The 11,356-nt window shown below is 41.5% G+C and overlaps 2 protein-coding genes across 2 annotated transcripts; one reads left to right on the forward strand and one right to left on the reverse strand.

Moving 5' to 3' along the window:
- Positions 1–320: 320 nt before the first annotated feature.
- On the reverse strand, positions 321–5,356 carry LOC117811899 (ankyrin repeat domain-containing protein 2). Its single transcript, XM_034682394.1, has 9 exons — positions 5,313–5,356; positions 5,126–5,196; positions 4,121–4,246; positions 3,904–4,011; positions 3,732–3,830; positions 3,479–3,577; positions 3,290–3,388; positions 3,099–3,197; positions 321–1,381 (listed from the first exon to the last, which is right to left on the reverse strand). The coding sequence occupies exons 2-9, from the start codon at positions 5,177–5,179 to the stop codon at positions 1,262–1,264; spliced, it is 804 nt and encodes a 267-aa protein (XP_034538285.1). The 5' UTR covers positions 5,180–5,196; positions 5,313–5,356; the 3' UTR covers positions 321–1,261.
- A 1,892-nt stretch (positions 5,357–7,248) lies between these two features.
- Positions 7,249–11,356, forward strand: st3gal7 (ST3 beta-galactoside alpha-2,3-sialyltransferase 7). Its single transcript, XM_034682521.1, has 8 exons — positions 7,249–7,460; positions 7,672–7,837; positions 7,918–8,044; positions 8,131–8,468; positions 9,638–9,824; positions 9,978–10,118; positions 10,678–10,827; positions 10,907–11,356. Exons 2-8 carry the CDS (start codon positions 7,689–7,691, stop codon positions 10,991–10,993), a joined length of 1,179 nt encoding a protein of 392 aa, XP_034538412.1. The 5' UTR covers positions 7,249–7,460; positions 7,672–7,688; the 3' UTR covers positions 10,994–11,356.

Genomic DNA, 11,356 nt, shown 5'->3' on the forward strand with positions numbered 1-11,356 from the left:
CATAGGAGGAAGTTTTCAAGGATAAAAATGTGCCTCTGGTTTTTGGCTGCTGCACAGCATGAAGCAGAAGCCTCTAGTTTCCCCATCCCCCTTTCTCACTCTACAGCACTCCTGCAACAGCACGATACAACAGCATGCTGCATGTAGTTCACATGGAATTGGAAATGACAGGACTAAAGCCGTAAAACATGCATGAGTCATACCAAATTAAGAGCTTCCGTCAGCCTGTTTTTCTTTCTGATGCATGGACCATATTAGCAATACTATCTTTGTGAGGGTCAGACTAAAGGAATAAAAAACAGCACTCCCACACAGTGTACATGACCTTGTATTGTACATGTTATGTGCCTCCACTAGAGTCCATGACAGATACACTGTCTCGCTTGCAACAGGAAATATGGTGCACTGGCACTGCTGAAAGCGTATCTGATGAGATGTTTACAGTGAGGAAACTGGCTCTGAATGAAAGAACGCTTTATAAAACAGCATTTTGCATTCAAATTTTGAACAAAATATAGCAGAATTATTTGTGCTCTCAAAATTAATGTATCTAAAATGACTACTCGTTGAAAAAACAGCTACTAAAATAAGTGAACATGCTGCTGGGTCCTGGGTGTGAATGTCTAACCTCCCTGGAGAACATTTGAGCCACTGATGATAGAAGGAAAATATGTCCACTGAGCTCCCTTGAATCCCTGACTTTAGCAGGGAGCATGCCGGCCATCTCTGCTATCGCCAGCTGACGTCTCAAACACAAAGCTACTGTGCGCTCTGGTCTTGCCTGTCGCCTTGATGTGTATTCTACACAGCTTCTGTGCGGCACTAGCTATTAATGTTATTCTACTTCCAAAGGCATCACAAATCAGATATAGAACATCCATGAGAGTGCTTCAAGGAGCACTGAGCTCTCTTAAAGCCAATACCAAAAGTCAAGCACAGAAAAAGGTCTAAAAATTTCAGCTTTGTTTCCTCTTCACATGTTTTTTCTCCCTTTTAAGATAAAAACCAATCATTTTGAATCCATCACATTCAAGCTGACATTTTCTAGTGTCAGAGTTCAAACTAATCTCTGGGGTTTAACAGAAAGACCCCGGAGAGGAGGATTTTGTTGGTGAGCACATATGGTATGCATTAACGCAATATGGTGTACACAGACCTGCAGTGGAATTACAGAATGGATTTTGAACCTGAGACAGATAGGCATATAAATTGACCTTATACAGAATATACTGTAGGAAAAGATGTACAGAATTTGTACCATTCATTCTCCTCTTGAAGAGTTTTCAGGTAGTTCCATGTCCCTCAGCTTGTCCAATCTCTGCAGGGTCTCCATGATGTCGAATTGCCACTGTTTCACCTGCTGCACTGCTGTCAACCCCTCCTGTAACACAGTTTATAATGCCTGTGAGTCATATAAGAATTGTTATAAGATTTGAGCCCTTTGGCGAGTGTAATCACACAGTACCTCTAAAAGCAGTTGTTCAAAATGTTGTAGAAATACAGTGTGTTGGTTTATTTGTTGAGAGTTGAATAAGAAATAAATCTCTATATATATATCTATAATTATAGCTATATATTTTATGATATACACTTATATATATATTTCTTACCCTATCGTTTTATTAACATACCATTCTTTCAATAATCATCATTATCATTTCACCATTACATTACTATCCCATTTTCATGTGGCATGCCTCTTTATCATTGTGTACATGGTACATAACAAACATAGTGTAGCTAATTGTTAAAACTGGAAAGCAAGTTACTGCTTTTTCTACCTTTTTTTTCCTATTAATTAAAGTAACACTAACATATTGACTATTGATATATATTGATATTAGTCAGGTCCTGACTAGCCAAAAGCTGTAGCGTCTATTTAATATTGAGTGATAGGGGAGACCAGGGGCAAATGTTACATTTTAAAAATGTTCCTTCATGACTCGTAGATGACTTAATAAACTTGTGATCTTTATATACAAGAAACATATAAATGTGCAGTAATTAGTAAAGCTATTGCTGTATTTGAACTAATAAGGAAAACACTGTTTTATTCAATGTTAGCTAGAGTGTTAAAGGTGACATATCATGCCCTTTTCCCACCGTTTAATACAGTCCCCTGATGTCTAAATGTAACATCCTTGTCATGTGTCAGTCAAAATATTACATAAATCAAGCTCCAGAGGAGGTTTTGGACCAATTCTAAAAATGCTCCATTTTTGGTGTGGGTCTTTTTAAATCCACATGAGCAGTGAAGTAAACGATTTTTTTGCTTTCACCCAAACGCCTCAGTCACGTTTGATTGACAGCTGCAGAGAGAGACAGTGAGACCTGACTGCTCAAGAGAACATCAGGAAAGCACTTCTCTGTTGACTTTTAAAAGAATGAACTAAGACAGACTAACTTAAACTTCTGTCTGAGAAAGACGGTAAATAGGGAGACTTCCTTACAGGCGGGAGGAGGATCACAGATGAACCACACTGTAACCTACAGAGCGCGAGTGCGAGCACAGCATAGATCCTCATTACAGTCTTCACAAGTTTATCAGGATGAAATCTAGAGAAATGTACACCACACTGAGGGACAAGAGGGACAGGAGGGACAGGAGGGACAGGAGGACACTGGTGCTTATGCTGACTTTATAGATCAATATAAACGAAACACTAACAACTTAATTTCTCCGGCATATTCTTATTTCACATTTTGTGAGTTCTCCAGACACCCACGTATATGTGCACGGTACTGAACAAGTTTTATTTTCATGATACAGTATGTCCCCTTTAAAATGAGCCCCTTGTTTAGATAGATTTACCCCTCAAAAACACATTTTTTCTTTAAACGCCTGCTGTGGTGTAGTGATCATACTGTTTTCAAACAGGCAGCGAGAGAATTCAACCGGGCATAAGCTGAGTCAGTGTCATTACTATAATTCTTGTTGGAGATATTGACTGTGTTACAATTGCCCTGGTCTCCCCTATTGATCTGAACTGTCAGGAAAAAAGAAATGAATGTATTACACTCAATACTAGAATGTCAAACACAGTTTTAAAATCATCCTCAAGCTGGACTAGACACATATAACACAAGGATAAACTCACATGGTTTTTGACTTTCGTGTCAGTGCCTGCACCCACTAGCAGCTTCACTATCTTGTATCTGTTGAGGCGCACAGCATCGTGCAGGGCTGTGTCTCCTTCCTGATAGCAGAGAGAAAAAGTATTTCAGACAGGATGCAATTATAGAAAATATGGAACCTAGATGTGAAACACACTTTTGAGACTCTGCCTACCCTGTCCCTAGAGTTGACTTTGGCACCACAGGACAGCAGGTACTCCACAATGGCAGCGTGGCCTGTTCTTGTTGCCACATGCAAAGGAGTGCTGTACAGCTGCAGTGAGGGTATGGGCACACACTGTGACTAGGTAAGCAAATATAGCCACCTGTATGAAAGTCAGGCACAAATGAAATGCATGATCACCTTATCTCTAACGTTCAGGTCAGCCCCATGGCTTTTCAGGGCTTTTACAGCTCCCAGGCTGCCCCCCCTGCAGGCCCAGTGTAAGGCTCTGGAGCCCAGCTGAAACACAGTAGCATGGCCCCGTCCTATTAATAGTGCTGACTGCAGGCCACTAGAGGCTTGAGCTTTAATGTGTGAAGATAACCTCACTTAATCTCATCAACATCTTTACAAACAAACAATGCCCCCCCCCTATAAGACAAGCATGTCTTACCTGATCTTTAAAGTTGATATCGGCTCCTTTTTCTAAAAGCATTTGGATGACCGCAGTGTGTCCCTGCAGAGAGGCGCGGTGTAGAGCAGTCCTCTTCAACTGGAACATTTAAAAGTATCATGAGTAGAAAGTGTTTGTGCAAATTTGCTTTACTGCAAAATGGGGGAAATACCTCATCATGGACATCAGGGCTCCCACCATCAGCCAAATATTTCTCTATTGCATGAAGATTGCCTTGACTGGCTGCATTCATGAACTCTGCAGTATCCCCAGACCCGCACTGTTCATGGAGGGACATACATATAGAAACACAAAGGGGAATGAAAAGACAGAGGTTCATTGTTTCAGTGCGTATTGTGTACAAGTAGATGTCTGACATTGTAGCTTACTTCAGGGATTTCCACAGACACCCTTGGTGATATCTTCGTTTTGCACTGCTCCGTGATATTCTCTTCTCCATCTAGATCCAAAATCTCACACCCCAAGTCTGAGATCATCCTCACTGTATCCTCTGCCTGCGAAATAACAGAACCATTAATAGTCTTGAATAAACTTCCAGAAAATGGTGAACGACAGAGGTGATACTGGTTTGTGAAGCAGATCTGCCAAGTAGGCTAAGGGGTGTTGAGAGCTGGGAATGGTTGTGTTAATGTCAAAATAAATTCACAGCATAGTGCAAGCTCAGCTTGGTAATAAAAAAGTAACGCTCCCAATGTACTAGCTTTCATACGCAGTTCATAATTCATCAGTTCGAATAATTCATCAAAGACTCAGAGTTCATGCTAAAAGACATCACATGGATAAGAAGCAATTTTAGATTGTTATAAAACAGTTTTTTGAAGGTGTTCGCTACGACTTGAACAATCACAACTTGAGAATAGAAGTTCAGCTTTGGTAGCTTGATTCACAAAGTTACCTTCCATCCAAAAGCGAGAAAAAATACCATGTTTATGAATTTAAATGGCGTGGACAGAATAATTCAAATTTTTTTAGCTTGCAGTAAAATAATTCTAAAATTAGTTTAAAGAAACACTAGTGAGTGAAATGTGACTTATCTCAGGCCCAGCACATGGTGTTAGCACAGGAGAGTAAAATATCCAACTGCAGTTACATGAAGGGACTCAATGGGTCTATCAGACGTTAATGTAGATTGACAGAAACTTGCTCTCCATGTTCGAGGCTCAGCTTCAATGCTCTGATATAACAGGTTGTAATATAGGTCTCCAATTGAAAGCTTTGGCTCTGGCTTTTTAGTAGTTGCATGAAATATTATATCTGCTGTGGTGAGGAGAATATGATGGTCATCACCCCAGGAGATTTATTAAATCCAAATGAATCAGATATCAATAGAAAATCATCTTGAATGTCTCTTAAGAAATATTTTGTTCACCTACCTGAGGTTTCTTGTTGGTTCCAGTTTTACGGTCCATCAGGTTGGCTGTCCACATTTCAGACTCTCCCGTCTCTTTTTGCATTCAGACACAAAAGGAAAAACAACTTAATTCAGTTTGTGCAGCTAAAGCCTTTAACATTAACTATCAGAGACAATGTGAAATAAAAGAGTGAGTAAACTCCTCTGACAGCGTGTGGTGCTTTATACTGAAGTGCTGCCAGCCCAGTGGCTTCCTGGCTGGAATGCTGGGTTCATGGTGGGACATTGTGTTGCTCCAGCAAACAGGTGTGTGTGTGTTCACTTTGGTGTGTGTATGCAAGTATGTTTGTGTGCACTTACCAGCAATACACTCTCCCTCTCTTTCTTTTTTTCCTCACTGTCATACACTCACACACACACACACACACACACACACACACACACACACACACACACACACACACACACACACACACACACACACACACATTCATATACAAGTGCATTCAACCCTTCATGCCTTTTCCATGTCGTGCTCTGGTCATAAGCTGAGGGTGAATTCATTCCATCAGCTCCTGCTGTTACTCCCTCCTGTTGTTGCCACAGTGTAAACTCAGTTTTTACAAGAGTACAACCCTCTCATACACACACACACATAAACACTGATCTGTTGGATTATGTTACTTATAATGGATCTGTTCGAAAGCACACCAACCAGCCACCACCCTGGTAATTTTAGCCAGTTTAAAGGTCTACCAGGCTACATACACAGGCGTTAGATATAAACATACTCCTGTTACTGGAAGAAGTCAAACTGCAGCACAGCTTCCTCAGGGAGAAATCTAGAGTGGTCAAAAAGCTAAGGGTCCACTTGTCTGCATGTCATTTATTATTCAGAAGTGAAAATACCACGTCTTTCATGGTGAAGTCTGAGCACAGCTTTGGTTTCAAATACCAGTCAGTCAGACGATAGCCTTCCAAACACTGGAGTGCACCCGGAGGTGTAGCACCAAACATGCCTGCTCAATCTGCAGGGTAAATTCAAAAGAGCATGAGCTTCCTCTCACTTCTCTGAGCTGTTTCTCATAATAGCAATGATCAAAAATTTATGCCAGACTGAGTCATAATTTATTCAAGTTTAGCTTTACAACTTAAAACATTTAAAGCTTTAACTGGAATGAAAACCTGGTCTCGACTAAACAATCACATCAGGGCTTTCTTGATGACAGAACTGAAAAGATTATTATCTTTTCACTGTAATCATATCTGTGTATTGCATAGTGAGACTACAAAAAAACACTGTAAAAATACCTTTGTATTGTAGTTAACCCTTTGATGCTCAACATAGGTCAAAAGTGACCTGACTGAGTTTTCATGTGCTATAGCTTTGCAATAAATTTATTTCATAATTCAGTATTCCAGGTATTTCTAAAATAACTTGTTTTTGTGCATAATTCATCCTTCTTTTATTTTTCCCTTTGTTTCTTTTTGAACAAAAGCACTTTTTGTGTCACTACCCCTCTAATGCACAACATGTATATGTGTAAATAAATGAAAAATTAACATGTTTTAAATATTAAATGTATGATTGATGGACCAAACCACTGCAAAAGTCATTATTTAAAGAAAATTATTGTTATAGTATGAAGATAATCAATTCAAAATCACTCTTGGTTAAATGGGTCATTTTTGACCCATGTGTGCAAACTTGCTGCAATGACACAAAACCCATTTTTGTTCACAAAATAAGAAAGGAAAAATGGAAATATTCAGCTGTACACATCAGCAACAAGATATTACAATAATATCTGGTATATCCAATCATAAAATAAGTTGACTTCAAAAGATACAGCAAAGAAACACTCAGCCATCATTAAACCACATTGAAAATAAGTGTGGGTCACCTTTGACCCATGTTGTGTATTAGAAGGGGTGTGTCAATGTTATGCATCAAAGGGTTAAACCACCAGCAAGTTACAGCACATATAATGAGTTGTGTATATCAGTGCTGTTAACTACTTCCCAACTCTGCAAAATATGTTCCATAACATCTCTGGGAGTATTTCTCTGCTCCTTTCACCCTCTGTTAGTCCGGACATGGCCCTACTCTAGCAAATATTTGCATGTAGAGTTTTATTGGTTGGCTGCTTGGTCCCACACATTTGTTTACAGGCACACCTGCCAAAGTGTGATAAAGGGATGTGTTAATGGTTAACTAGAGCTGTTGAGTTCAGGGGAGAGAGAAGCAGCAGCAGCCATTTTAGCCACACAGGACACACACACATTTTGATGATTCCCCCCTCAGGCATGGAGCACAGGCTAACAAACAGCTAACTATCAGCTTCTGTTGGCTGGATGTAAGTATTTATTGTTCATACTGATCAGATCTGGGCGTCTCATGATGCTGTTTGAAATGGTTAGCTGTAATTTTGGTGAAAGAGCTTACATGGTACTTTGCTCTGTAAATGCTTTCATGTTAAGAAAGTAGGTCGTGGCTGTGAAAGAAAGTTGTATGTGATAAAACTAGACAGATTACAGTCTGTGAGCTCAGTAAGATGTGTGTTCAAGGTTGAAGTACCGGCACCATGGTGACGATGAATCACTTGAGTGTTGAGGACCCAGACGATGACTCTCCTCTGCTGCCTGAAGCTGCAGAGGCGGTCTCACCTTCACCTGTCTATCTGAGACAGCGCAGGGTCACAAAGGCCGAGTCCACTGAGTTTTTCCTCAGCAGGTATATCTCTGCATCTCTGTATTTATTTCAGGCTTCTGTTATGTCGTAGTATAAAGCTTTTTTCTCTCTCTGCTGCTCAGGTGTGTGAACCTTGCCTTCAGTCTGGTGCTGCTGATCGGATGCTACTCTGCTGTTCTGATTCCTGCATACTTCCCCTTTGATAAGGCTGAAAATATCAGCGATGACTACCACCATCCTAAAGACCTGGTACAGATACACATCTTAGAATTGGCATTTTTAGCCATAACTTCACTCTTACCACGCTAACCTCTATATTTTCCCCCTTTCTGAAGGTGCTTCTAAACCGGTCAGCGTCCCTGCTCTCAGGCCCCTGTCAGCCTCACTGGTGTCTGAATCACCTGAAGCCCCTCTCCTCTTCTGCTGGCCTTGTGGACATCCCTGTGTTTGTGCAGCAGGACCAGCCGGTGCCATGGGACCTGTCCCCTCCTCTGGGGTTGCAGGGCAGTGAGGAGAATCTGGCCCTGGCTCTGGCCTCTCTGCCCCAAACTGGCCTGCCTCCATCGCTGAAGAGAGAAGGCAGCTGTAGGCGGTGTGTGGTGGTGGGAAGTGGAGGGGTTCTTCATGGGAGCCACCTTGGATCTCATATAGATCAGTATGACATCATCATAAGGTATATGTGCCAATGTAGGGATTTTGTACGAGTGTTATAGACTATTTTTAAAGAGAGCATTTTCAGCCTGCGTCATATTTTTTATTTATATGTGTGAAGCTGACTGGTTTTTAAATTTCTGGAGTTGCTCCTGTTAATTTTTTCAGCTATCTGCAGGGACATGTCTCTAATGGCTACACTGAATCCTTTGGGGCAATTACAGGAAAGCAAGTAAAGTCTAATATAAGGGTTGTTTTTTCTACTGACAGGCTCAGATTGTTGGTGAAAGGACTCTCACAGTAATCAAAAGGAAAATTAAAGCAACGTCTTGCTCTGAGATATGAGGGGAGGAAGCTTTATGCAGAAGGAAGACAGTAACAATGAGAGTCTGAAAGCTGGAGTGAGGAGTTAGTTGTGTTGCAGGACAGTTAACTTTGCATGTTGATAAAAGACACCGGTAATAACAAACCAACACCAGGGCTCAACATGTCCTGTTCTTGAAAACAGAAATATCCCTCCCTTCTGGGACAGTTGGACTAGACTCAAAGCACTCACAGGACCACTGCCAGATTCCAGAGCACAGCTTGGATTCTAACAGCTTGACAGAGAGAGTTAGGCAGCTCCTGCTCGAGCCTTTGCCTATCTCAGTGTCTGGTAAGTCTTCATCTGCATACCTTTATTCAAACAAGTAGGAATCACAACCTAAAGCATACATTATGCCTCATTCAGAGTTTCTGAATCTCCTGGAAAACAGCCCCGTCTCCCTCATCTTCTTTCTGCAACATTGTCTTCTTGAAACCTGTGGGGGTCCTTTAAGTGATGTTCTCAGACACTAACAATGGCAGTTTGAGCCTATCAGAGACAAAAAACAAGCACTTACAGTGGGCTGAACTTGCTTCCTTGTAATTGCGCCAAAGGATTACATTGTGGTTATTGCAGCTGTGTCTCTGGATGAAGCTATTAGCTAGAGCAATTCCAATATGTTTTTGAAGCTACTAGTAATTTGCACTACAAATAAAGCCAGAGCCCAGGTAGAATAATGCAGTGATTTTCATTTTACCTGTGCTGATGACTCATTTCCACAGCAGCCAACATTAAATGAGGGTAAGGCAGGCTGGAGGCTAAAGAAACTACACTTCATCTACAAAATTCAGTCAAATCATTCTGAAGGTTTTCACCTCCGTCTCCAGGCTGAATAATGCTCCAGTGCCTGGCTTTGAAAGAGATGCTGGTACCCAGACCACCATCCGCATGTTGTACCCAGAGGGAGCTCCTCACTCAGCGGTCGAATACAAAAACACCACAGTGGTCGCTTTGGTGGTCTTCAAGAGCCTAGACCTGGCCTGGCTCACGTCTGTCATCACCAAGCAACCTCTGGTAAGCCTTGCACGCATCCCAGCAACCACTGCACACCGAGATGGTTTGTTACATAAGCCACGAGAGTGTCATCACAGCAAGTCATGCAGCAAATGCTGCTATCACATCATCACACTCACTGCCTCGCACGCTCTGCACCTCCTGTTTTAACAGAGCTTCTGGTCCAAACTGTGGTTCTGGAGGGAGGTGGTGGATGATATTCCCCTGAGAGCGGAGGACTTCAGGATCCTCCACCCGGAGATCATGCACAAGACAGAGCAAGTCCTACAGAAATATGCTTCCAAACAGGGAAAAGTGAGTTCTTGAGGAACATACTTACTGTGTTCTCTACACTTTGTAGTGATACGCCTTTGCACGTTTTGTTGAATGCGTCCATGCTGAAAAGAAAACAAGGAAATCCCTGAAGAATAACACATCTGGTTAGCCTGAACAATAAATGCTTGACTGAAGCATTCTTACTGTTGACTTTGCAATAAGCAGAGGTTTTAAGGGATGCGTAATGAGCAAACGCAGCCTTCAGGTTAAAGGGTGTGGCTCAGAGTGGAGTTATTTCACACAAAACAGAAAAATAATAAACAAAACGTTAAGACTTGTACGAAAACCACATCAAAGAGGAAACGGGAAGAGAAAGATTATACAGGCATCAGAAATCAACAACACATCCTAAATATCAGTCATGAAAAACTGTGATTGTAAAAGTGCTTATATTTAATACCCACCACCTTTAAAAGGGATTTCTTGTCACTCTCACTCTGTATGCACTGAGATAACAAAATTTTAGTAGTAGTAAGGTTTTAAAGCAAAAGATATAATAAAGATATAACATTAAATAACACTTTCTCGCTTTGACCAGATGGTGCCGACTTTAGGTGCCAGTGCAGTAGTGATGGCTCTGCAGCTGTGCGACCAGGTGAGCCTAGCAGGCTTTGGGTATGACATGCAGCACCCAGAGGCCAGGCTCCACTACTACGAGGCCATCCGCATGGACGCCATGAAAGTTCAAGTAAGCTTAGATTCACGACATAGCAGCCATGTTTTGACAGCGGGGATTTCTTCCTGACTTACTTACCTCTGCACTCCAGGTGGTGCATGACGTCAGTGCCGAGAAACTCTTCTTGAGGGACCTGGTGGCTGCAGGAGCGGTGACGGACCTGACAGGAGCTCTGTGAGTCAGCAGCTCAGAGACTGACAGAACAAACACACACACTCCTCCTTCTCACTGAGTCTGATACAGCCCTCCATAACTGTACTGTGGATTACTGTGCACTGCTGGAAGAATCCTACACAGCATGCACTGACCTTTAATATGCTCAGCCTCCAGGGTTGTCTCTGAAGGTTAGACAGACTTAAGATAGCAGAAACAGAGGAAATCTCAAATAAATTATATGTATATATTTCACTACCAGATGTGAATAGTGTCACACATGTCTTACTAATAAAAATTGTGCAAGAAAATACACATGCTCTGGGATTCACTGTTTTTGTAAAGAGATTGTAGTACTGGTTGAAATTCTGTTTACAATAACCCAATA

Source organism: Notolabrus celidotus, chromosome 4, assembly GCF_009762535.1.
Source record: "Notolabrus celidotus isolate fNotCel1 chromosome 4, fNotCel1.pri, whole genome shotgun sequence".
Taxonomy (NCBI): domain Eukaryota; kingdom Metazoa; phylum Chordata; class Actinopteri; order Labriformes; family Labridae; genus Notolabrus; species Notolabrus celidotus.

Excerpts from the sequence above, each read along its gene's own strand:
- LOC117811899 (XM_034682394.1), bottom strand. The coding sequence starts at position 5,179 with ATGTGGACAGCCAACCTGATGGACCGTAAAACTGGAACCAACAAGAAA. Across the intron at positions 3,578-3,731 it reads ATATCAACTTTAAAGATCAG|CTGGGCTCCAGAGCCTTACA; the intron begins GTAAGACATGCT and ends ACTGTGTTTCAG. Across the intron at positions 3,198-3,289 it reads AAGTCAACTCTAGGGACAGG|GAAGGAGACACAGCCCTGCA; the intron begins GTAGGCAGAGTC and ends CTCTGCTATCAG.
- st3gal7 (XM_034682521.1), top strand. The coding sequence starts at position 7,689 with ATGGTGACGATGAATCACTTGAGTGTTGAGGACCCAGACGATGACTCT. Across the intron at positions 10,119-10,677 it reads ATGCTTCCAAACAGGGAAAA|ATGGTGCCGACTTTAGGTGC; the intron begins GTGAGTTCTTGA and ends CGCTTTGACCAG. Across the intron at positions 10,828-10,906 it reads TGGACGCCATGAAAGTTCAA|GTGGTGCATGACGTCAGTGC; the intron begins GTAAGCTTAGAT and ends TCTGCACTCCAG.